Genomic DNA, 26,357 nt, shown 5'->3' on the forward strand with positions numbered 1-26,357 from the left:
CCCCAGGCCATCAGCAGGGAGCTACATCAGAAGTGGAGCAGCCGGGACATGAACCAAAGCCCATATGGGATGCCGGCACTGCAGGTGGAGGCTTAGCCCACTGTGCCACAGCACTGGCCCTGGCTCTTTTTAATTTTGGTTCTTGACTAGCAGTGAGGCTGTCCCTCACTGACCATGGCTCTGTGCGTCTTCCATGTGAAGCGGATGGACGGGTGCAGCACCTGAAGCCCTGCCCACTGGGCGGAGTCCGCTCTCCACTCTTTCAGGTCATCCTTGGTGGATTCGTTCAGGGGCCGCACTTGAGTTTTTCCTCCTCTATCAGTTGGTCGTAGGGCCCTTCCCTCATAGATGAAAGGGGTGGGCTAGGAGAGGTCAGGGCACCGCAGGTGGATGATGTGGGGCCCTGGCAGCAAATCTAACCCCTCTGACTCTGCCAGTGCCTGGTTCCAGAAGGCCATTCCTACCTTGTGAGATGCTCCCGGGCCCACACCACTTTATAACGTGGTGCGTCAGACCGAGCCGAGACTAGTGTGGGCAGCTAAGCCGCGTTGTCACTGGACGTCCCTCACTGAGGTCATTCACCTGCCCCATGGCCCAGCAGCGCACCTGGCCCTTCATTTTGCATTGTGATTCTTCCCCTGGGACTCATGCCTAACTCCACACAGAGCCTCCCCTCGTGGCTGACCCCTCTGACCGGCAGGAGACCCATTCAGTTCTAGGCCCAGGTGACAGCACCGCTCATGCCACCGCCCAGACCTGCTCTGGAATGCCTCCCTGTCTGGACTTTGTTCAAGGGGTGGAACCGCCCTTCTCGGAACGCGATGCCTCCAGGAACGGAAGCAAACCCTCCACGCGTAGTGCTTCCTTTGAGTGCGGGCAGTGTGAGAGCCAATGACTTCCCTTGGGGAGGGATGTCCCAGCTCGCCCAGACCACCGCATCCCTGCAACTCGGCTGAAGTCCCGAGTTCCTGAAGCCTGTCTTCCGGGGAATGTGCATCTTCCTGACCCCCCCCCCCCACCGTGTTCTGGGCCCTTCCTGTTTACTTGCTCCAGTTAGCACAGTGACATCAATGCTGTGGACCAATGACGGGTTCTGTATGATGTCCAGGCCAGTCTGGGAAGCACGTTTCCATCCAGGGCCAGAGAGGAGCTCCCTTAGGCTTTGCAGGCTGCACACATTCTCTGCTGCATGTTCCTTGTCTCCCTTTACAACCCTTTCACAAATGTTTTTTTTAAAGATTTATTTATTTGAAAGTCAGAGTTACACAGAGAGAGAAGGAGAGGCAGAGAGAGAGAGGTCTTCCATTTGCTGGTTCACTCCCCAGTTGGCTACAATGACCAGAGCTGTGCTGATCCAAAGCCAGGAGCTTCTTCCGGGTCCCCCACTTGTGTATAGGGGCCCAGGGACGTGGGCCATCTTCTACTGCTTTCCCAGGCCATAGAAGAAAGCTGGACTGGAAGAGGAGCAGCCTGTCTCGAACTGGCACCACTATGGAATGCCAGCACTTCAGGCCAGGGCATTAACCCGCTGAGCTACAATGCCAGCCTATCACAAATGTTTAAAGTAAAAACCATGTTTAGTTCAGAGGCCATGAAAAGAAATAGGCCGTGGACTGGGTTTGGCTCACAGGCTGACCCTACCAGCCCCGGCTGCAGATGACCCAGGTCCCTCACTCAGCCCAGGCTGGGGCAGCACTGTGCGTTCTCAGTGCCTCTAATCCTGCTTGTTGAAAGGCACAGAAAATTCTGCAGGACCAAAGCAGCACGGCACCCGGTGTTCCAGGAGCTGTGGTGATGTCTCTGGCCAGGAAGCCGCCAGGCCGCGGTGACAGCAATGAGGCTCCCGCTTGTGTGAGTTTGTGGCCACCCAGGGCCATCTCCAGGCCTCTGGCTTCTTTTATTGTTAAAGATCGTGTTGTTTATTTGACAGACAGAGTTAGAGAGAGAAGAGAGAGAGGTCTTCCGTCTGCTGGTTCACTCCCCTAATGGCCGAAAGGGCCAGATTGAAGGGGATAGAGATGTCCCAGGTGCAGGGGCAGTCAATGGTGCTCCCCTCCATGACCCACGGGGAGCCCAGGCCTAAAGCCGCCGGTCTGCGGAGAGCCGGAGTTCACTGCGAACCTTCTCAATCTGGGAGCAGCGATTCAAAGCAGCTGAGGAGGCCACCTGCCTGCCGCAGTGGGCCTTGGACAGGGCCTCAGTGGGGATCCCCGTAGAGCTGGGGACTCACTCATGGCTCCAGGTGTCTACAAACCTCCACAAGGACACACCGACCTGAGGCGCTGCATGATTTCCAAGGGAGGTTTCTCCATAGGCTACAGAAATGTTGGCAGGCACTGCCGGAGGGTGGAGTGGTTTCTGTTTGCTGGTTTTGCTTTTGGTTCTGTAGACGGCTTCTCAGGCTGGTGTGCAGACGTCTGGGAAGTCTGGCCTCAGCCTGCTTTTGCCATGTTTTGCTGCTTAAGCCCAGCTGCCGGGGGCACCAATTTTTCTTGTGCCATCAGTGATCATTCCTTCCACCATGGAGCTCCTCCCAAGAACTAAAGGCTGCTCCTTCCTCCCACAGCCCAGGAAGAGAAGGGATTCGGAGGATGGGAGAGTGCGAGAGATCCGGGCTGGCGGGATGTGCAGGGATGTTCCAGTTCCCTCAGCTGCTGGCTCCGGGGACCCATGGCCGGAGATGGGAAAGCCGGAGAGATTCCAAGCTGTGTTCCCAGCCGTCCGCGGACCCTACTGAAGCGCACACCTTTCCCTTCACTTCCCAAGAGGTTTGCACATACACTCGTTGAGCACATTATGACTGCGTCTTCTGTGTGACCTTCTAGAACTTGGAACACCCTCAGGCTGCCAACTGTCCCCAAAGGCACCTTAGCCATACAAGTTTTCCGACCTCCCCCACTGTATCCTTTCCTAAATAAAAAAAAAGAAAGAAAAACGTTTGAAAAAATAATCTAAACCATTTCTCAGACTTCCTGGAAGTTTCATTACGCATTTTGATAAGTGAGGTGTAAAGAAACTGAACCACGCAGATCGGATTCCCGTGGAAACACACCAGGGCTCCTGCGAGCAGGAGGAGCTCACTTTGCAAAACCATGGCTTTGGTTTCTCTGAACCAAAAGCATTTTTTTAAAAAATAATTTGAGACATTCAGCCATCCCAAACTGTGGCTGGGCTCACCCATCCCTAATTTCAAGGGAAATTAAATCCATCTGTTTCTCATTCATTTACACTCCGCTCACCACCGCGCTGTTTGGTAAGAACAACGGGACATCCAGGAAGCCATAAGGCTGCTTGTAAGCCTTGTTCTCCACCGGGAAGCAGGCTTGGCCGGCACTCCCGCGGATCAGCGTCTCTGTCTTCCACAGGGAACCCACAAAATCCCAGTGGATTTCAGAAGTCGCTGAGGTAGACTCAGAGATACGTGGGGGCACTGATGGGTCAACCAGTCCAGTCCCTGGCTCAGGGCACATGTATAAGCAGAGTCCCTGTTGCTCCAGCTTACTCTCACCATCACTGGGCTCTTAGGCCCTCCCCTTTGCAAAATCCCTTCTTGTGGCTCCTCCCACAGGTCGCCGGCTCCAGGACTGCAGCAGACAAGGTCGCTGCATCACCGGAGTCTCCTGTGCCTCCCCCAGCCCTCTGCAAACGTTGCTACCAGTGGCCAGCAGCACAGCGGCCAGAGGCTGACCCCCAGGGCCTGGAGCTCTCTTACCCTCAGCCCAGGGAAGGCGTCAGGCGGTTTCTTGGTGGGTGGCTGAGCTCCCTGCAGAGACCTAGCGGAGGGTGTCTCTCAGCCCTCGGGAGGAAGCCCACAGTCACCCCGGCTTCCACATCCCTCCCAGCCTCCAGGCTTCAGGTTCAATGAGTTTCCCGGTGTATCTGAACCACATTTCTTTCCTCTGATAGCCAGAGACGCAAAGCAGGCTGTACCCCCCTGAGAGTGAGCCCAGAGATGCTCGGCTCCCAGTGTGGAGGCTGCTTCTAACCAGATGTGATGCCACTGACAGCTGCCATTCTTGGCAAACAGCTCCAAGAGTAGACACTGCTGAGGCATGGTCAGTTGGCTGGAGATGGCCTGTTTTCAGAAAGCATGCTGAGGACCGACTGCCGCCATCTGGGTAAAGGCTGATACTGATGCGTGGCGATGCTTGATGGATGCTTGAAGCTGACCCTGCAAAAACCTTGGTAGGGCGTGGCAAGCGGGAGGATTCTCCAGTGAGAACCAGCAGGGCTTTCTTCATGGCCTGACCCTGCCACACTCAGGTGACAACGGGCATGGAGTGTGGGGTCAAAGCAAGAGAGGCTGAGGTTTGAATCCATTGCTGCTGGCTCTCAGCTGGGTGACCTTGGGCAAGTCCTTGAAACGTTCTGTGCCTTGGTGTTGATATGGGTTATTATGGGATAGTAATGTTCCCTGCAGTTGCATTAAGAATTAAAGGAACAAATTCATGCACAGCTGTGGGAACAGCAGCCACTGCTTGGGACTTGCTTACCAAGTGCCAGCTGCCATTGCTGTTATTAGCAATCTCACAGATTAACAACGCCATAGGGGGTTCACTGGGGGACGCCACCTCCATCTGCCAGGGCGAGAGAGGTGATGTCATTCACGGGTGAGGAGGGGACCCGGGAAGTGCTCTTCAGCTGTCTGGAATGGATGGAAGCCTCAGGCTCCTTTAAGCATGGAACTTGGGCCGCCGGGGTGCCTGTTACAAATGTAGCAGCCTGGGGTGCCTGTTACAAATGTAGCATCTCTGGGTTCCTCCAAGGGCTCCCAAGCAAAAGTTTTCATTTCAACTAGCTCCCTAGGGATCAGCATGCACACTAATTTTTCAAGCAATTAACTGTGGCAAAACTCAGGTAAAATGATGGCGTCCATTTATGTGGTTGGTCCACGGTGAGAGGGAAATATGTAGACCCAGCAGCCGAACAAAATTCCGAATACATCCACTGGGCCCGGCATTGGGATGCAGTGGGTTAAGCTGCTGCCCGCAAAGCCGGCATCCCACGTGGCCATCTGTTCCAGTACGGGTTGCTTTACTTCTGATCCAGCTCCCTGCTAATGCACCTGGAAAAGCAGCAGGAGATGGCCCAAGTGCTTGGGTCCCTTATGGAAGATCGGGATGGAGTTCCAGGCTCCTGGCTCTAGCGTGGGGCAGCCATTGGGTCCATTTGGGAAGTGAACCATTGGAATATCTATCTATCTATCTATCTATCTATCTATCTATCTATCATCTCTCCCCTTCTCTCTGTAACTCTGCCTTTCAAATAAATGAATAAATCTTCCATTGCCCCAAGAGTTTCCTCATACTCTTCTGTCAACGTCTCTTCCTCCTCCCCTGATCCCAGGCAGAAATCTCTCTGTTGCCCTAGATTATTTCGGGTATTTTAGTTTTGTGTGTGATGAACTCATACAGAATGACACAGGCACACACAAACAGGGAAAACGATGAGAAGACACCAGGAGAGTACGGGAAGACGGGGGTGGGAACTGGAAGCTCCCACAGTCAAGTGCTAGAGCTGCCAGAGGCTGGGAGAGGCCGGGGTATTCCTTCTCCAGCGAGATGCAAAGGGGTGTGGCCTGCAGAAGCCTTGACCTCAGAATTCTCGCCCCAGGATGACAGACGACGCATTTCTAGTTTGTGGCGGTTTCTTATGGCAGCCGTGGGAAAAGCATGCAATGAACATGACTCTTGCAGGAACCTCGTTGACCTCCTTAGTTCAATCCCTGTTGCCGAATCAGTGTTAATGGGGAGACCAGAACGCTCGGAAATCAGGTGGTTATTAAAGTGTCTAGTTTGGGGACTGTCACTGTGGTGCACGGAGCTAAGGCTCTGGGTGCTGCTGCGGCACCCACGTTAGAATGCTGGTTCAAGAGCCTGCTGCTCCTCTTCTGATCCAGCTCCTTGCTGATGTACTTGGGAAAGCAGCAGAGGACGGCCCAGGTCCTTGGGTCCCTGCCTCCCACAAGGGAGGCCTGGATAGAGGCCCAGGCTCATGACTTCCCCTGAGCCCAGACCTGGCTGTTACCGTTATGTGTGGGAGAGAACCAGTGGCTGGAAGCTTCTTTATTGTTGTGCCATTCAAATAAATAAACAAATCCCCCCTCCTTGTGTCTGGCAACTGTTAATTTCATCTGGTGATGAAATATGGATCTGTGGCTGTGATGCACACCTTGCCCCAGGCACCCGACCTTTGCCCTGGGAAGCATTGAAAACTGAGCCGTGATTCCTGCTCTGGGAGACACAGGTGCTCTGGGCCCTTAGCTCCTCACCGGGTCGGCCTGCCCGGGGTCCCGGTCTCTGCAATGGGGAGGCCTTGGTTTCTCACCTGGTGCTATGCCATGTACTATAGCCTGTTGTGTTTCGTCACCAGTCTTTGCTTTCTGACCCCAGAAATAGGACTTGGGCCTTGCTTCCCGTCTCCACTGCCTACTCCCCAAGGTCCTGGCCTTGGGGTGGAGGCCCTGGGTCTAAGTCTCTGCTCCTGGAACTTCACGCCCTTGATCTCCATCCTGGCTGTGGGCTCCAGCTTCCTCGCTCTCCTACTTGCAACGCACTTTATCTATCTGCTCATGAAGTGGAAAGAGTCGAAGATGGCTCTCCCCCAAGGCCAAGGCCCTTCTGTCTGAACTCCTCTTTCGAGCTCTCTTTGGTGTCAGGATCTCGCTCATTCCTGCCCCGGGCATTGGAGCAGTGACTGTGTGTGCTGAGGCCACTCCCCAAAGGTGTTCCAGGGAGCTCTGCTAATGCTGCCGTGTTTGCCTGTCTCTACAAAGCTCTCTTTGTCTCTCAGCTCAATCAGCCAAGATCTTAAACCGATTACCTCTCTCAGGGTTTCTCTGAGGATTCCGTATAAATCCGCACAAACCAGGTGTCGGGAGCTCCACAAGACAGTCAGTTTGGAGCTCGCCTGCTCCACCCACAGTGAGCCAAACTCCAGCAAAATTCCTTTATTTCTGCATTGCTAATTCAATACCTGAGGTCAGGTGTGCGCTGATGCAGCAGCTCCGCCATTGTTCTGTTTGCACCAGACGAGAGCACTTGGGCTCTGAGAGAAGCAACCAGCGCCTCCCCTAGGCTGCGGGGACGCACCTGCTATGAACCATGTGGGGGCAGGATGGGACGTGGGGGAGAGGGCAGCCTTTCTCCTGTTGTTGCCACACTTGGCTTTTGCTCTTTGCTGGATAACATAGACCTCCTCCGAGCCTGTTAAGCCACTTTTCAAATGGGGATTCCAAGGATGCCTACCTCTCTAAGGAGCTATGAGGCAATCACAGGGAGCAAGAGGACTTTTGAACTGAATTAGCAGAGATTCCTGGTGGCCAGTCTCCTCTGGGTTCCGTAATCCTGCTTACCCTCTTCTGGTCTTCGGCCAGCTGTGTGCCCCTCCTTAGTGGAGCGGCGGGCCGTGGATTCTGTTTTAGTCTTGATGAGGGGCCTATACCCTGCTCTGTGTTTTTCAGACTGATTGTGTCACATCAATTCTGCCTTCTGGACACTTATTGCATGTTCTTGGCCCCTCAATAAGAGACCCCTTGAAGCACACAAAACCTCACATGATACGTTCAACCTCATGGTCTCACCCTTGCCCTGGGTGATCCATTCTGTGAGGTTAGCCCGGATTCTGATAGATCCCACTTGGACTCCGCTCCGCAATATGATTCTCACGTTGTGCACTGAGGGGATGGGTCACTGGACAGCAGGGGAAGTTCCAGGATGTTGCCGTTGCCTGCCTTGGAGAGCTGCAGAGTCTTCTGTAGAGGGTGGGGCACTGGACTTGGCTCACCTCTTTCGTTGGGCACAAAACGGATTATTGAATGTCTGAAGAGGTCACAAACATTCGGAAGCCTACAAGCGTATTATTTGCTCTCTGCATACCCAAGGTGTGACCAGACGTCAGGAGACAGGTGTGTGGCACCTGCCAGCAGCGGAGAAGTGTGGGAACAGAGCACGCTGCCACAGGGGCAGGACAGCCAGACTCGTCACCAGGGCAGGGTGAGGAGAAGCACGCGTCGCTCCAGATTCGTGTAAAACAGAATCTGTGGTTTGCAGCAGATCTTTTAAAGATTTATTTATTTATTTGGAAGTCAGAGTTACAGGCAGAGAGGAAGAGACAGAAAGAAATATCTTCCATCTGCTGGTTCACTCTCCAGATGACCGTAACAGCTGGGGTTGGGCCAGGCCAAAGCCAGGAGCCAGGAGCTTCATCGGGGTCTCCTCCTGGGAGTGCAGTGGAGGATGGCCCAAGTGCTTGGGCCCTGCACCCCATGGGAGACCAGGAGGAAGCACCTGGCTCCTGGCTTCGGATTGGCGCAGTGCACTGGCCGTAGCGGCCATTTGGGGGGTGAACCAACGGCAAAAGGAAAACCTTTCTCTCTGCCTCTCTCTCTCACTGTCTAACTCTGACTGTCCAAAAAAAAAAAAAAGTCCTTGGAAAATAGAACGAAAAGGTAGCTTGGGGCCAGCGTTGTGTCAGAGTGGGTAAAGCCTCGCTTTAGATGTGGGCATCCCATACTGGAGCACTGCTTCAAGTTTCGGCAGCTCTGCTCCTGCTACAGCTCCCTGCTGATGTGCCCGGGAAGGCAGTGGAGATGGCCCAAGTACCTGGGGACCTTCCTCCCATGTGGGTGACCTAGATGGACTTCTGGGCTCCTGGTGTTGGCTTGGACCAGCCCCAGCCAGTCAGCCGGTGGCCTACAAAAGGTTCATGGAAAGTGAGTTCAATGAACAACTATTTTTTGGATTTCAAAATTTTTTTGCACCAAAATAAACTTATTTTTCAATTCAGTGTTACACAAATGCTTTGAAAAGATTTAGTTAATTATTTGAAGGGCAGAATCACAGAGTCTGAGGGAGAGAGATCTTCTGTCTACTAGTCCACTCCCAGATGGCTCAACAGTCAGGGTTCAGTCAGGCCGAAGCCAGGAACCAGGAGCTTTGTCTGGGTCTCCCTTACGGACAGCAGGGGCCAAGTGCCAGCTCCCTTTCCAGGAATTTTTTGAAGTGCCTTAAATACACACACCAAAAACAGCATATTGTTCTCTATAAACAAATACAATTATTTGCCAATTAAAAATTTAAAAAGCACTGCAAACACACTCTTTGAAAAATAAGAGCAAAAGTTTCTGGCAACCTCAATACAAGCAAACTAAGAAACCTGCAGAATCTCTGCTTGGGACTGGAAACAACACACTGACTCCCTCCAGTACGCCCCATGATGAGGATTCTAGCGCAAGGGGCCGGACTGGCTCAACAGGCGAAGCAGCTGCTCAGGACGCCAGTGTCCCACATTGCAGCTCTAGTTCAAGTCCTAACTGCTCCTCCTCTGGTTCCACTTCCTGCCCAGACACTTGGGCCCCTGCCAGCCATGTGGGAGACCTACATGAGGTTTCTGGCTCCTGGCTTTGGCCTGGTCCAGACCTAGCTGTTGCCATAATTTGGGGAGGGAACCAGAGGAAGGAAGATCTCTCTGTGTCTCTCCCTCTCTCCCCATCACTCTGCCTTTCAAGTGAATAAATGATTTTTTAAGAAGAATTATAATATGAGTTAAATTCTAGTATAGGAATGGAGTGATTTGGAAGAGAATAACTTGAACAAAGTAAGATTTTTCTGGAAAGAAAATGAACTTTGACATAAGAAGAATTAAACCGTTAAACTTGCTTGGCATTTTTTTTTATGGCAGGTGGCAAAGCCGTGGATTCCGGGAAGAGAAACTGCAGCTGCCAGGAGGCTGTGCTTCCAGCCCAGAACCGAAGTCTCACACAAACTCCCCGCTTCCCTGTCGCAGGGACACAGTGTGGGGAGAGCAATGGACGTGGACAGCCCAGTTCTCGGCCAAGGTCACCCCCAGGGGCAAGCGGCACTTGAGATAATGGGACAGAAAAGTGTATGTGTCTGGGAACTTCTGAACAATGAACACAATGTGTTCCTACGGGGCTGCCGTTGGCTGTGCTCTCTCTGGAAACGTGACCTTCTTCCCAGACGGTACCATCAAGAAGGACCTGCGACCGTCTGTCCCAGGCTTATGCGTTTCCAGCGCTCTCTTGCTCAGTCAGAGAATGAAGTCTGCGCCCACACCCCTGCCCCCGAGAGACCGTGGCTGTGAATGAGCCGAGACTCCATGGGAGAAGTTTCCAACCGAGCCACGTGGGGACTGTGTGGAGCGGCGGCCGCTGTGTTGTTGAATGTGGGTGTGGTTTCCCCAGGAAACAGCCTGGAGGGTACCGGCTGCACTTGTGTGCAGCTCTGCTGCGGGGGGTTGTAAGTAGTTGTTGTTTTACAGTCACAGCCCTGCTTGCGTCTCCCGTTTTTTCTTTCCTTCACTCCATCGCGGGGCGGGGGGTGGGGGGGGAAGACTGTGTTAAGGGATTGGATACAGAAAGGATGCTGTGAAGGCCGACTGGCTATCTGGTCATTGACACAAATATAATGATCGTCCTGGCAGTCAGTGTTCGGTAAGAGATGAGGCAGGGGTCGAAGAGAAGCGAAACACCTTCTTTTAGGCACTGTTAGAAAATGCCACCTTACCAAGCTTTAAGGACTTAGGCAACCCCAAGGTGCTGTGGTTGTAGTCACTGGAGAAGGTCTAACCCCAGAAGCTTATCTCTGAGCCTCCGTGGGATGTGTCCATGCGGGAGCCGCTGTAGCACTGAGTCCATGGCAGTGACAGGAGACGAAACTCAAGACCACGAAATTCGCTTTATTGCGCTTGCATTACTTCACATGTGAGGGTGACTCCATATACCAAAACAAAAAGTAATAACGCGATAGCGAAATACGTGAAAATAAGAAATGGCTTGACAAACAGAAGTATGAATTCATTTCATGTATAAGTTCATATTCAGAGCTAATGGATCATTGTACGGGGGGCTCAGGGGCAGCCAGTGTACACATATCAGTCAGTGTGCAATTTCCAGCAGTCACTGAGCAGGTCAACCTGGAGAGAAACACACGCCACCCAAGCCCAAGACCAGCTTAACAGTGGGAGGAAAGAAGGGGCCGGGCTTGGAGACCAGATATCTTTCTGTATCCAGGAAGCGTCCAGGCGTGATGGCCTGGCTGCCCGGTCACAATCTGGATGTCATCTGGGATTTCTCTCTCCATAGCATTCCCGCGAATTCCATTAAGTAGTATTTTGGAGTGAGTCCTTTTGGAAGGGAGGTCTATTTACCAAAGCCTTCTTTTTGTAACTTAAAATTCCATGACACCCTACAGAAATAATTCCTCAAAAATAGATCCAAGTTGGCTGTTGGCCTGCCTTCCTCTCCCGAGTGCTATTTAATACTCGTGTCGGCACACAAACACAGCTTCCTTTTGTGATCTGGAGGTTTGTTTTTGTAAAAATTCCCTGATACAGTCATGCTTCCTGGAATGATTGCATTTAGTACAACATCCTTAATCCTAAGATCTGATTGCAGATGAAAGAACATCGCTAAACTCCAGTGAATGAAAAAAAAATCTTCTCTTTGAAATTCTCTCTAGTCACCTTTTTGGAACCACTTTATTTTTCCATTATAATAAGCAAATCTGCAACGACAACAATAATAGTAAAGTAAACGAAGAGGTCGCACAGTTCTTAGCTCAGAATCACAACGCTGATTTGTTTTTTGGGAATAGATCTTCCAGAGCCCACTGCGGTGGTAACACCTATAGTTCTCTTGGGAGCTCATTTGGAGTGGGTTCTACCTTTTGTTTACTTGAATGCTTTTCAGGAGTGGGAGTTGTTGGAAGGGAGTGGGAAGGCGTGGATTTAGGTAAGATTGCAGGACTGCTCCCTGTTAAGGACTCCACCACGAGCTGGGAGATGCTAAACGAAGGCAAGGTGGTGGTGGATTTCAGGATGACTTTCCATCCTTGAATCTGCCCTCCAGCGCTGTGAAGACTAAACAAACACACACTCTATCGATCTACACCCGGGCCAGAGAGTCTGGGCTCCAGTGCACTCAGGGGTGGGAACCTCTAAGCCCAGAGCTCAAGGCCGGTGCCCCAGGAGAGGCCTTTCCACCCCAGGCAGGCTCAGAGAGCACGCTGCTCCCCACCGCACAGGGGAGTGCTGAAGGCTGGGCCCCCTGTGTTCGGCTGAAATTGACTTCTGTTAACTGAGCAAGCAGGTCGAATAGGTTTTCTTTCTTTTTTTTCTTTTTTATTTTTTTGACAGGCAGAGTGGACAGTGAGAGAGAGAGACAGAGAGAAAGGTCTTCCTTTGCCGTTGGTTCACCCTCCAATGGCCGCCGCAGCCGGCGCACTGCGCTGATCCAATGGCAGGAGCCAGGTGCTTCTCCTGGTCTCCCATGGAGTGCAGGGCCCAAGCACTTGGGCCATCCTCCACTGCACTCCTGGGCCACAGCAGAGAGCTGGCCTGGAAGAGGGGCAACTGGGACAGAATCCAGTGCCCCGACCGGGACTAGAACCCGGTGTGCTGGCGCCGCAGGTGGAGGATTAGCCTAGTGAGCCTCAGCGCCAGCCCAAATAGGTTTTCATAATACCTTCTTCTCTGCTTTCAGTGTGTGACTTCCATGTCCTCGAACAAAGGGCCGTGTATGTGTTTCTCCTCTAGAGAAGAACAGAGTTTGGGACGATGTGAATACATTCTATAGGTTTGCCAGATTTAACAAATAAATTAACAGTGTTTCCAGTACATTTGAGGATTTTTTTTTAACATTTATTTGTAAGGTGAGTGGCAGAGAGAGAGAGAGAGAGAGAACTTCTATCTGTTGATTCATTCCCCAAGTGGCCACAATGGCCAGGGCTGGGCCAAGCTGAAGCCAGGAGCCCAGAATTCCATCCAGGTCTCCCATGTGTATGGCGGGGGTCAAAGCACTTGGGCCGTCTTCTGCTGCCTTCCAAGGTGCATTAGCAGGGAGCAGGACTGGAAGTGGAGCAGCTGGGACTTGAACCGGCACTCAGTGCAGGCAGTGGCTTAACCTGCTGCACCACGGCACCAGGCTGGCAGCTGAGGATCATTCCAGCTGCTTACGCAATGCTGTAATTGATTGAAAGAAGTTGAACACAGAATATTCTAACAAAGTCTACATAGAACGAAAGTCGTTGGATACAGGACATCGTGGGCCCACTCTCTGGAACAACAAGTGTGGCCTTGACCCACACTTATGACACCTTGGCTTGTACACTCGTGTATCAGTTATGTTCTTTGACGTCTGTGGTCCACTCTTATAGTCCTATTGGTATCAACTTCAATTGGCAGCCTCCTCTTCCTCTTCTCTTTATAAATGCCAACATACCAACTGCAGAGTACAGTTCCTGATTTTTGGATACCCAAATGTCCACAAATCTTAATATGGATTGACTGTTTCCTAAAGCCCAAATTGTCTGCCATGGTGGGATGGATCAGCAGTGGGATTGAGCAGTCAACCACGCACGTGTTGAGTAGAAAGGAAATTGGCGTCAACAGGACAAAGGACCGGAAATGCAGACGGAGTGAAATGGCTACAGCTGTATTTTCACCCCGCCTCTCTCCTTCCATCAAGAACTCGGTGGGAAAACTTTGGGGAAAAGTTAATCTGTTGGTATCTCTTAAAAGTCTGGGCAAGTCGCTTTTCCTAGAAGGCGGAGAGCGCGACGTTGGCTTGCTATGCAGTAAGCCCACGCGGCTATTTTCGCCCTACAGAAAGAAAGACTTTTCAGCGTGAAAGAAACCCGACTTGATCTACTATTATCCTGCATTTCCTGTGCTTTTCCCACTGCCCTTCTTACTCCGAAGACAAAGACTTAGCCTCAGATTCCCTTGAAAAGTCCAGGCGCAAGTGCAGTAAGGGCAGAGTTACTGATGCGTGTTAGTGCCTCAGGTGAGGTAGCCCCTTTATTCTTTAAGATCCAATCAGGCCTGAAGCCTAGCACCTCCTTGCAGATTCTAACGCTGGAGGCACTAACTCTGCTCAGGAGTCACGGGCACGCTGAGAGAGGAAAGCCACGCAACGGCTGTCCACAGCCCACAGGTGGGTGGGCAGCTCACTCTGGGGAGAGATGAGCTGCAGCTCCGGAGGTGAACAGCTGGGGTGTGCATCTCGGCGAGGTGGAACGTGATGCCTCAGACACGCGAGTCAAGTCTGCCCAGGAGGAGGGGAGGGAGCGCACCTTGGACCTAAGTACGGGTGCCCCGCCACACGCTGGACTTCGGCTGCACACACAGCCCTCAGAAGTCAAGATTGGCTTGCTAATACCTTTCATTAAAAAAAAAAAAAAACTCACATCATGGGAATGGCCATGCAAAGCCAGTAATTTCACAGGTTGAACAGGTGAGGGAGAACCAGCAGGAATGAGAGCTAGGGTTGAGGGAGGGACTGAGCGTCTTCATGATGCCATGGGGTCAAATGTCCCAGTGACCATGGCAGTGCCCACGTGGTGACCTAACCCCAGGGTGATTCCTTGAGTTACGGATGCCGAGGCCTGGTGCTTCCCAAAGCGTTTCCTTCCCCTCTTCTTCCCTTCCTTCCCCTTCCCCTTCCCTCCCTTCCCTTCCCTCCTCCTCTCTCCCCTCCCCTCCCCTCCCTCCCCCTCCCTCTCCCTCTCTCCCCTCCCCTTCCCTTCCTCCCCCTCCCTCCCCCTCTCTCCCCTCCCCTTCCCTCCCTTCCCCTCCCTCCCCCTCACCTTCCCTTCCTTCTCCCTTCAGCTGAAGATCCTAGCAAAGAGTGGAAGTGCCACATTTTTTTATACCGGACTAGAAACACTACTTTCGATCTATACATTAATGAACATTTTGGTAATATTGAAATCATAGTTGATTAGAATTGGAAGTTCATTAAAATAAAAATGAAACAAAATTCGCCTAAATGTTTGGCACCCTAATTCTTTTTTCATATATATGCAGTTACTTGAGTCTCTGGAGGTTCTACTGTGTGTTGTCATTGCTCCGTGAGTGAGAAAGGGGGCTCCCCTCGCCCCAAGTCAAAGTGGCTCACGGTGAAGACTGCTTCACTCCCTAGGGCCACTGGCTACCAGGAGCCGTGCCAACACCATCTGCTTTACTACCAAAGTGAGACATGGCTTGCGGATGACACCATTTACTGGTTTTGACTTCATGGTTTCTCAAATGGAACAGCATTTTCAAATGGTTCTACTTAGAAGGCCCAATGCACTGGGAATATTTCAAAATACACAAGACATTTGGGGTCAAAAATATTCCATTCATTTGGCTATACCTTACTTGAATGCTGGGTATAAACCCATTTCGATCAGAAGTCAGCCCAGATATAATCAAATGAGATTGCTACCTAAATCTTTTGCTAATGTATTAACACGAGAATATTTTGTCCAAAGTTACAAAAGTTAAGTGTGCCTGGAAAAATAGTAATTTTCAAACCAGACACAATCTTACTGAATATTATGCTACAATATGATTTTTAAAAAAGATTTATTTATTTGAAAAGAGAGTTACAGAGAGGCAGAGGCACAGAGAGAGGTCATCCATTCGCTGGTTCACCCCCCTAATGGCCACAAAAGCTAGGTCTGAGCTGATCCAAAGCCAAGAGCCAGGAGCTTCTTCCGGTCTCCCACTCAGGTGCAGGGGCCCAAGGGTTTGGGCCATCTTCCGTTGCTTTCCTAGGCCACAGCAGAGAGCTGGATCAGAAGTGGAACAGCTAGGACTTAAACTGTGCCCATATAGGATGATGGCACTGCAGGCAGTGGGTTTACCTGCTATGCCACAGCGCCGGCCCTTACAATATGGTTTAATGATGTGTGCATGTACTGGTTTGTAAGATGCTCTGTGTATGTGTGTGTGTGTGTGTGTGTGTGTGTGGTATAAAATATCAGATGATCAAGTTTTTAAAATGTGGTGGAAATCCATATGCTAAACGAGCATAAAAAAATGATTTCTGAGTTTTACGCCTTATCGTGGTACCATGTACAACGTGAGCGAGATTCCAAATCTTGATGACATTCAAAATTAACATTGACATAAATACTGTGAGAATATTTCAATAGTGCAATAGAAAAGCTGTAAACAAGCCTGTAGCTTTATGTTCCTGTCAATTACACTACAACATACATTAAAACCCAGGCATAATAACTACAGCAACTAATACTAACTACACTAGCATGTAACATTTTTCTAAATAATGGAGATAAAAAGCCATCTGACATGAAATTATCAGCAGAAAAATTTAAAAATTCCTGGATAAGTAAAGACGCAGTCCTCCTCTCATGCATGGACTGGGAATGTTCTTTTTCAAACCTCGCCCCTTTGTCTGACACCTACCTTAGATTGGGTCTGGGACCAGAGGTCTGATTTCCACATTTCCCCCTAAAGGAAGAAAACTTGTACCTAAGGTAACATCGAGCTATGGCCAGGCTGGCTGTAATGCATATCACCATTTACTAATGATCCAGGCTATTCCCTCGATTTCTCTGAGTATCAGTGTTCACTCTCTCCTAGGAGCAAGTATTTGTGAGCATATTTGTGGGAGACTTTCCTTGATGGCAAATGTCGTTCATCCACGCGTCCCTCCATTCTGCCTGCAGAGTGTGTGCATGTGTGCGTGTGTGCATGTGTGTATGTGTGTGCATGTGTGTGTATATGAGTATGTGTGTATGTGTGTATGTGTGCATGTGTGTATGTGTGTATGTGTGTGCATGTGTGTGTGCATGTGCATATGTGTGCATGTCTGCATGTGTGTGCATGTGTGTATATGTGCATATGTGCGTGTGTGCATGTGTGTATGTGTGCATGTGTGTATATGTGCATATGTGCGTGTGTGCATGTGTGTATGTGCGCATGTGTGTATGTGCACATGTGCGTATGTGTGCGTGTGTGCATGTGTGCATGTGTGCGTGTGTGCATGTGTATGTGTGTGTGCATGTGTGTATGTGTGCATGTGTGTATGTGTATGTGTGTGCATGTGTGTATGTGTATGTGTGTATGTGCGTATGTGCGCATGTGTGCATGTGTGTACGTGTGCATGTGTGCATGTGTTCATGTGTATGTGTGCATGTGTGTGCATGTGTGTATGTGCGCATGTGTGTATGTGTGCATGTGTGCACGCACATGTGTGGGGCGGGGCTCACACAGATGAGTATGCACGGCCATCTTTGCTTGGCTGAGTACACACACTCTCTTGTTTTGGGTGGAATGAGAGTCCCCGTCAGGCACGTAGCCAGTCCCAGCCCATTGACTCACTACGGGTGCCAGACTTCTCAGTCTTGCCAGAAATGAGGTGCTGCTTCTCACACGCTGAGATGTAAAGACTTACTCGAAATACAGAGAGTGTTCTTTACGTGTGATAAGAGTATCAGATTTTATTCGCGTATGGGGGAGTCATCTTGTTTGCAAGTTTCTTGCCCTCAGCCCCACAGAACCTTACAAACCAGCATCTGTCATGTTCTGTTACACAGTTTCATTTTTCTTCGGTGCCCACCACGATCAGCAAGCCTTGCACTTAGCACGACTGAGACAGCCGATACTCTCAGGAGTTTTACTTTGCTCCTGGGCTGTCAGTGCACAATTCTGCGCAGTTCCTCCGTGGACAAGATACTTCAACAGATAAGAAACACGATGGACGGAGGCGATGTTGGCCCGCAGGGAAGGCGGGTCTGGAAGTCCTGGGTGTGGGACCCACAGTCAGTTTTCCATGTAGCTTCCGAAAGTGACTTGGAAAATACTGTCCAGAGCACAGCTCATCCAGCTTCCGTTTGTACCCAAATTCCGGAGGGGGGGGTTAAGACACAGATACTGATCCTGCACGTTCCACTGAGCTCTAGGGATCTATACTGCTAAAAAGCTCTTACATGCTCCGGGCTCCACATTTTGGATAGAAGGGAATAATAGCATGAGCGCCATCGGGAGATTCTTCACATCTGTTATTTACGAATATGGTCGATTTCACTCTCTCAGTTCAGGCCACTGAAGAAATGTAAAAATGCAATTACTACACTCCGTGAGTGTCCAGTGTCCCCACCAGTGCTTTTTGGGCATTCCCAGACAATCATGATCACACAGAACATTCTCTCTGCTGGAACAAGAGGAGTGTGTTTGAGAGCAATGATGCAAGTGAATACTGACCCCCACTTCAACCCTTGGCCATAATGTCTTTGAACCCCAGATTAAATAAATACCTTATACTAAAGCTGATATTCTCCCTTGGAAGTACATTTCCCCTCAATATCAGCATTGCTAAATGTCTCTCCGTCCAACAAGACGTTTTCTCAACTGCTCTAGACCACGCTCTTCAAAGGGAAGCCCTACTTCTGAAAGTTTGAGTTCTGAGAGTTCAGTTCAGACAAGGCACTCCAAGGAACTTTCTAGAACTTGGCCACGCTTGCTTGGCCACCCTGTCAGAGTCAAAGATGGACGTTGTACGTCCCTGCGGTTTTTCCAAGCGGGCCCTCGTGTTTCGCTCTCGTAGCGACCTTAGGGATTGAAGGGAGCACCCAGGTGAAATAGCTCTCAGAGGTGCAGGCAGCCCACACCCTGGGATCAGACGTTGCTCTGCTGTAACAAAAGGGTCCTCAACTCCCTCTCCCTCTGATCCTCCTGCCTGTACCTCTCCTCCAGTTTCTGCTTCTCAGAATCCGCGCAGTAGATGGTGCAGTCTGAGCTCTTGCGGATCTGTTCGAACTGGCTGAAGTCAGCCACGTACTTGCCGTTCTTGGAGAGCGAGACCACGGGCACGAACTCAAAACCCCAGTAGATCTCTTCCGGGATGTAGGAGGTTCGGCTCTGGCATACGGCGCTGGTGGATTCCACAGTGGCGTTGAGCAGGACCACGAGCTCAAACTCCTTCTCCTTCAGATTCTGGGGTGTGAGGTCTCGCAGCGGGCTGGTCTCGTCCAGCACATGGTAGAAGGTCATGGGCAAGATGAGGAAGGGGCTCTCCGACGAGGAGTCCACGTGGAATTTGACCGTGGCTTGGTTGAGCAGGATGCGTTCCCCTTCCTTGGTGACGTGGGTCTGGAGGAGCTTGCCCGAGAGCTGGCATTGAATCAGGAGGCTCTTCCTCATGTTGGCCACCTGGATCACCAGGCACAGCTTGCCGTTCTGCTTGGTGATGACTGCGCAGTGGCTGAACTTGATGGTCTCAGCTCGCTTTTTGGGTCTCGCGATTTTGGCCAGGAAGGTGCCCGTGATGAAGATCTCGATCAAGGTCGTGATGACCAGTTGAGCCACCAGCAGGAAGATGGCATGAGGACACTCCTCTGTGATGGAACGGACGCCGTAGCCGATGGTTGTCTGGGATTCCAGGGAAAAGAGAAAGGCCCCCGTGAGAGAGTCCACTTTCATGATGCAGGGGGTGTGATTTGAGATCCGCTCACTGGGTTCCAAATCCCCGTGAATAAATGCAATGGCGTAGTAGATCACTCCAAAAAGGAACCAGGTCATCACAAAGGTGGCGGCAAACAGCGTGAGCTTGTACCTCCACTTCATGTCGATGACGGTCGTCCACAAGTCTTGCAGGTAGAGTAAGTATATCCCATCCACTTTGTCGATCCTCACATTGCTGTGACCGCTCTTGGACATGACCCGGGGCCGGTGGGCCTTGAGCATGGCCCTGGCAGTGTGCTTCCCCAGAGGGGCACTGGGGGGGCTCACATGAAGGGCATCCATGCTCAGGCTCTCAGAAGCACCTAAGGAGACCACCAGGAAAGACATTCCATTACTTTCCTAAGTGGTAGAACTGTTGGAATATGCAAACAGAACAATCACGTAAAATTAGTATGGATGGCCAGATGAGCCTCCATAGCCAGGGGGAACTGGATCTCCGATGCCCTGTGTGCACCAAGACCCATGGAAACTCAAGTCTGTTTACCTTCTTTTTTTTTTTTTTTTTAGATTTATTTATTTATTTGAAAGGTAAGAAACACAGAGAAGGGAAGAGAGGGGGAGGGAGGGAGGGAGTGAGAGAGAGAGAGAAAGAGATCTTCCATCACTGATTCACTCCCTGAATGGCCACAATGGTCAGGGCTGGGCCAGGCTGAAGCCAGAAGCCAGGAGCCTCCTCCAGGTCTCCCACGTGGGGCACATTAGCAGGGAGCTGGATGGGAAGTGGAGCTCCTGGGTCTTGAGCTGGTGCCCCTATGGGAGGCTGGCATGGCAGGCAGAAGCTTAACTAGCACCAGCCCCTGTTTTCTCAAAGGGTGTCCGATTTGCACAGAATAAAGAATCACCCCATATATTGTCAGTCACCTCCACATTACGTATAACACCCAGCACCACTGAAATAAGTTGTTATATTATATTGTGTAGGGAATAATGGCCAGAAAAGCAGCCTGTACACATTCAATATGGAATTCCCCTTTTCCTAAGTGTTTTTGACCCATGGCTGCTTGAAACTGCAGACGGGAACCCTGTGGATGCAGGGCCAGCTGGGCAGGAAGCTCAGCTGACCTGCACTGGGGCAGCCGGAGGCACCGGGACTTTGAGGCAAAGCCAAGGTGGGTTAGGCATCCACGCCCCAGTTCATCAGCTGCGTGATCCAGGCAAGTTGTCTTAGCTCTGGCCCTCAGCTCCCTCATCTTGGGAAGAGGAAGAAAGCCTATTTCTCGGGTTTTTGTGACGATGAAATGAACCCTGTACATGAAACAGAACCTCGCACTCGAAAACTGGCTTCATGCTTTTCTTTGTGATAGCGAACTCTTAGGCTAAATCCTTGAGTATCAGGAGTATTTGTTTACATTCAGCTTTCATGATTCCCCATGACAGAAAATTAAAACGTTATTTGACTAAGCATAGCTCTAGCTCTGATACAGCTCAGATCCACCATCCATCAGGATACGTCTTCACGTGCAGTGGAGAAAATTGGTAAAATTTTAAGAAGCTCCGGAAGCAAGTCCAGTGAGATGGTGCACCGGGGTAAGCCACCACCTTCCATAGAGCTGGTTCAAGTCCCGGCTGCTCCACTTCCAATCCAGCTCCCTGCTGGGGAAGCAGTGGAACTGGGTTCATGGACTTGGGCTCCTGCCACCCATGTGGCAGATCTGAATGGAGTGTCAGGCTCCTGGCCTTGGTTTGGCCCAGCCCTAGAGATTTGGGCCATTTTGGCCATTTGGGGAATGAACCAGAGGACCACATGGGTACAGGGACCCAAGGACTTGGGCCATCTTCTACTGCTTTCCCAGGCCACAGCAGAGAGCTGGATCAGAAGTGGAGCTGGGACTCGAATCAGCGCCCATGTGGGATGCCAGCACTGTGGCATAGTGCCGGCACTGTAGGTGGCGGCTTTACTCACTATGCCACAGTGCCGGCCCCCCTCTCTCCCTCTTTAACTCTGCTTTCAAATTTCTTTTTTTAAAAAAAGAACTTGGGTAGCATTGATAATTTTTCAAACCTAACTTTAATATGACACTTTTTGCAGCAGCAATTCAATGTCCCCCAATGCAATCAATAATTTAAAATCTGTGCCCTCCCCCTGTTCTTGGTGATAGTGGAACAAACTCAGCTATCAAATGACCACAGTACACTTACGGCAAGTAATTAAGCTCTATCTGTGGCTCTTCTACATGCAGGCGACTCTCGGAAAACGACTGCCAGCGTCGTTTGAGCTATGGCACAAGAGTTCTGCCTTCCTCCTCAGAACTCAGTAGAGCCTGCATGAAGAACCTATTTTAACGAGCGGATGAAAAAGCGGAGTATGCAGCTAACACTGCAGCAGAAGGAGCCCACCTAAACAGAGCGCTGGGCTCCCGCGCTCAGCTCCAGGCACGCTCGGTGCTGTGTCAGCAGGCAGCAACAGGCTGCCCATGAGGCCGCGGGCATCCTACAGCACCTGCACGGTGCCTGAGAGCAGTGGCCCCATTTCCTTGAAACAGAGGATCTGAGTGATTACAGGGAAACCTTACCTGGCTGACATGCTGTCTTCCATCTCAGTGGCGTCGGAAGAACAAGAGAAAATCCGTCCCCTTTTACAAAGGAACTGATACACACGCTGGCCTGATTCATGCAGTAATCTCCCCTATTCTAGCAGCATTATCTCAATGGGAGTTTGGAAAGTGATCCCCTGAGCAAATCCCTCCAAGGAACTGGAGACTGTATCCCTGCCAGGGCGAAGCACCTGCTTAGGAGGCTCTGCGGCATTTTCATTTTCCTGTTCCATTACCAAGGGCACATCCTTGAAATGATTTTTTTTTTTCGTGGAAAGGAAAGTCACTCTTTCATTGTCCTTCAGAGAAGGGCCATGGGTTATTCAGAATCTCGCTTACTTGTTAAAGGTGCCTCTACTTGTCTTGGGACTCGCTTGGAAGCCAAGTACAGGATACACTTGCTGGACGCGGGCCTTCCTGGTCGTCACCCCAGCAGCGCTCCTCTGTCTAACCCAGAGGAAAGCGGCCACAAGGAAAGCCTGGAACGGACGCACAGTGCTGACACACCCCAACGCATAGACAAGCACGTAACATGAGCTGCCAGCGACAAATGCAGCCTACGTTCAAGTAGCTGCATGTGCTTAGAAAGGAAAAAAAAGAAGAAGAAGAAGAACTTTTGGGGAAAACCACACAAATCAATCCACTGAAGTACAAGCAGAGGCTTAGGTTTTCCAGTCGGAGTGCTATCCAGGGGTCCTGTGGGTACAGGCCAGCCCCCAGCTCAGCCTGCTCCAGGCTGGAAAACCTGGCCCCGCGGCCCGGAACGCTGCGCCACGCAGCTGCTGTTTCCACCTCTTTCTCAAACGGGCAGCAGGCCAGGCCCACGTGGAACTGAGTCTCCTCTCTCTCTGCTGGGGCACTTTTGCTATAATCCTGCCTACCTAATGCTGGGGTGAGAGACATCAGCAGGGGGCACCCCCACAGGGCCTGAGGGAGGCACAGCCCAGGGCCCAAGGGTGCGCCGCCCACTCTGTCCTCCTCCCTCCCTCTAGCACCCTAGGCCCCTTAGCCCCAACACTACCTGTCGCTTGCTTGGCAGGTCAGAGAAGTCTTCTTCCAGGCAGGTGGAAAGAACGTGCTTGCTCCCCTTCACCCACCTGGCTACCATGGGCTTCCGCTACTGCCTGCAAGAGAGAGGGACACGTGGTGTTCACAGGTGGTCACGAAGCGCACCCCAATAAAGCTGGCTCCCAAGGGCCCCTAAGGGCCACGGCCCTGGCAGTTACCTTCCAGTCCCTGGCCATCTGGCCCAGTGCCCAGAAACAGGGTGGAAACTCACGGATGTTTCCAGAATCCAACTGAACTCCCAACCACAGCCCTCACTGTAGATTCTGAGCCCTGGCGGGAGTGTGGTGGCAAAGCCCCCTGGAAAGACAGGGTTAACCCACCCCCACCGAGGCCCGCTAGGAGCCTATGAGCCGAGCAGCAAACGGAGGCAGGAAGGGGAAGTGTAGGGGAAGTAAACAGTGAGCGCTGGAAGGGAAGAGTCTAGAATATTTTTACCGCCTGTGGAAGCACATTGCCCCTGCTGAGTCACAGATATTAGTGTGGCAACGCTGGTCAGAACCGTCCCGCTGGACACACACTTTACACACTGATACCTTGGGGTGCGTGGGCTCCAGATCTTTGGAAGCCAGACCCATGCTCTTGTCAGCCCACCATAAAATCCCCTCCGTCCTCCACGGTGCCAGTAAGCCATGCTGAGGCCAGGAGGTTCTTTCGCATCCTACTTCTCTGAACGAATTCTTCCTAGTTCTTTATACCCATCCGTGTATTTACCAATCTGTCTACCCCACATAGATATGTATATATATTACATAGTTAAATTTGAGAAACAGAAGTTGGGGAACTCAGCCCAGGTCTCCCACATGGGTGGCAGGGACCCAATTACTTGTGCTGTCACCTGCTGCCTGAGCTGGAGCCAGGTGTTGAACCAAGCTACTCCTGCGTGGGACACAGGTGTCTGAAACCATGTATCAACCACGGGCCAGATCTCTCTCTCTCTCTCTCTCTCACACACACACACACACTTCATATTTCTTTTCTGATTCACCAGTTACCTATCACCAGTTTTATAGTTAAAATTATTCCCAGTCTCAGATTGGCTAGATCCTCCACTGTAGCTCAGCATGTTTGGGAAAACAAATCGTCCGTGCTGTATGCAGCCCAAAGATCTTATTGCACCTGTCAGGCTCACCTGTTGCCTTATTATTTATGCCTCATTATGTGCTAATTCGTAGTATTTTGTTCCTTACAGACTTCCTGCATGAAATTCACTTCATTGCTGAAAGACACTTGTATTTCATATAGTTCTATGTTAGGGCCTTAGGTTTTTTTTGTTTTTTTTTTTTTTTTCTTTTTCTCTTTAGTGATGCCTCCATCCACTTGGTTTAACCTCCAGAGTCTTAAGGGACAATGTAGTTGTCCCGAGAGTTAAGAATGAGAAGAATAATAAAAGGATATTGACTTGTGAGTTCTTCTCTCTTAACTCCCGAGATAAGCAAACTCTATTCAAACCATTAGCAGTCTTCTTTGATCTCTGGAATTGGTATTTATTTCTACAGTTTATACTGTATTGTTCCAAGTTGCAGAACTTGATTGAGGATTGAAATCCTCAAAATGGCAAGTTCTTTACTGAACGGAAGTCTTTGAAACTGCTGAGGTCCATCACGACCCTCTTCGTCAAGCCTGTGGCAGACGTGTGCTGTAAAGTTACCCAGAGTTTATGTGGTGCAGCGTTCATCTTCTGGGGGTAAAGGAAAGACAATACCTTTCTGAGACATAGCTCAACAGCTGGCACGTTGGAAGGGCACTCGGCTATGTGAGGAGCTGCACTTGCAGTGTTAGGGCGAAACCATGAGAATGAGGAAAGCAAAAGGCAGTCCCAACACCTGCTCCAGGGAAGAACAGACTATCCGGGAAAGAGGCTCCTACAAGAACGGAGAATCAGAGGAACCAGCCACAGCTCTCCGGAACATGCTGTTCTGGCAGAGAAACCCACCTGTTAATGGCCAGAAAGCTGTTAGCCAATTAGAAGAAATGTAAGCAAATGATGGGCAATGACAGAGTTAACGTAGAGTCGTCAGAAGTGGTCCAAAATGGGAAAGAGGCTGATAGCTACACCGGACAGTGATAATGGAGTAAGAGAGTCAAGATTCAGAGAGGTAGGAATAGTGGTGGAGTTTCAACTCCCACCAGCGTCGACACTCCCCACCGCATGCCAGCCACATGCTCTCTGCACACGTGTGAACCTCATCCACTCTCACCCCCACCTTTCCGAGAAAGCACCATCATCATCCCGGCCGTGATGACACTGAGGCAAGAGCGGGGAAGGGACCCCCCACCCCCACACTCCTCACCAGAGCACCTGTGCGATGAAGCTCCTTCGCCTGGCTCTCTGCCCCCCCGACCTGGCCCAGGTGTGCAAGCTTAGCTGTGTCCGAGCTGTCTGGGGGCTCCGTGTTTCTGGCTCGGGTCTGGAGAATGTCTGAGTTCCCAGGTGATGCTGGCGCTGTCCTTCCAGAAGCACACGCTGGGAACCACTGCACGGAAGGTGTGTACAGCGTTTCCCCCACTCCCCCGGGAAGAGCAGTGCCCCTCACTTTCCCTGACCCCCCCCAATCAAGCTGCCTGTGTGCAGCGAGAACACCTGCTTCCTCATCTCCAGGCATATCCGGCCCCTACTGCCCAACGGCCCAAGGCCAGGTATGAGATTTACAGCAAGGCTATGGAGCTCTGTTTGCCCACTGTGTTCCCTAACCTCCCTCCATGGCCCTTTCCCCTTTAAAAGCTCTTCCTGCTAGCTCGGGAATCCGGAAGAGCACTTCTGAGACTGGAGATGTCTGCTTTCCCCCAGGACCGCTAGCCTCTTGAATAAACCTGTTTCCTTGCATTAAAAAAAAAAAAAGATGTGGAGAATGTGATCAAAGTGGAAACATGCTATTTACATTTTTATATAGATTTTATATTTTATGGTGTATTATCTATCACACAATGAATATTGAATACATAATTCAATGGATATTGAATACACAATTATAATAATATATCAATTATATGTACATTAAGCATGTATTAAGATAGAATTTTAATGAAAGTACTAACTAGAATGAATACAGAGAAATCTTGAATTCCCAAAGTAGGCTTTCACTCATCACTTTTGCTAGCCTGCCTGCTTTATCCAAAACCTTTTATCTAAGTCTCAAAATCTGCTCCTCCAGTTAATTGTCATGTGGCTGCTTTGTTAGGCAAAATATTCAGTTTAAGACTAATTCTTTCCCTTCCTAGTGAATAGAACACTGAGATCTAAGACCGCGGGAGTTCTGTTAAGCCCAATTTTGGAAGTCTCAACACGCCTCTCCTGAAAAAGCTTCGTTCTGTGCTCCAGGGTGGACCCACCAAGTAGAGATGCCAACAGAAAAACAATGTGGTTTTTTTTTTCACTTGTAGAAAAAAAGGGGCGACAGTGGCTTCCAAAAGCTAGAGTCCCTCCACTAGAGCCCCAGTGATCTCATGCATGCCCTTCCGGGCGGGGCAGTGAGGCATGGA

The 26,357-nt window shown here is 50.7% G+C and overlaps 1 protein-coding gene across 15 annotated transcripts in view; it reads right to left on the minus strand.

Annotated features, from left to right (window-relative positions):
- Positions 1 to 15,352: 15,352 nt before the first annotated feature.
- KCNJ15 (potassium inwardly rectifying channel subfamily J member 15) overlaps positions 15,353 to 26,357 on the minus strand; it is a 46,357-nt gene continuing 35,352 nt past the window's right edge. For 6 of the 15 annotated variants that reach the window (XM_008274884.5, XM_089330560.1, XM_070071820.2 and 3 more), the window contains 2 exons: positions 22,831 to 22,933; positions 15,353 to 19,577 (listed from right to left, as the gene is read on the minus strand). In XM_008274884.5, coding sequence (XP_008273106.3) covers positions 18,430 to 19,557 — 1,128 coding nt within the window. In that variant the 5' untranslated portion in view covers positions 19,558 to 19,577; positions 22,831 to 22,933 and the 3' untranslated portion in view covers positions 15,353 to 18,429. The other 9 variants (XM_008274885.5, XM_089330563.1, XM_089330564.1 and 6 more) reach the window with 6 other exon arrangements.

The sequence above is a fragment of the Oryctolagus cuniculus genome, chromosome 4 (assembly GCF_051225735.1).
Source record: "Oryctolagus cuniculus isolate XC-2025 breed Fujian yellow rabbit chromosome 4, ASM5122573v1, whole genome shotgun sequence".
NCBI classification, from domain to species: domain Eukaryota; kingdom Metazoa; phylum Chordata; class Mammalia; order Lagomorpha; family Leporidae; genus Oryctolagus; species Oryctolagus cuniculus.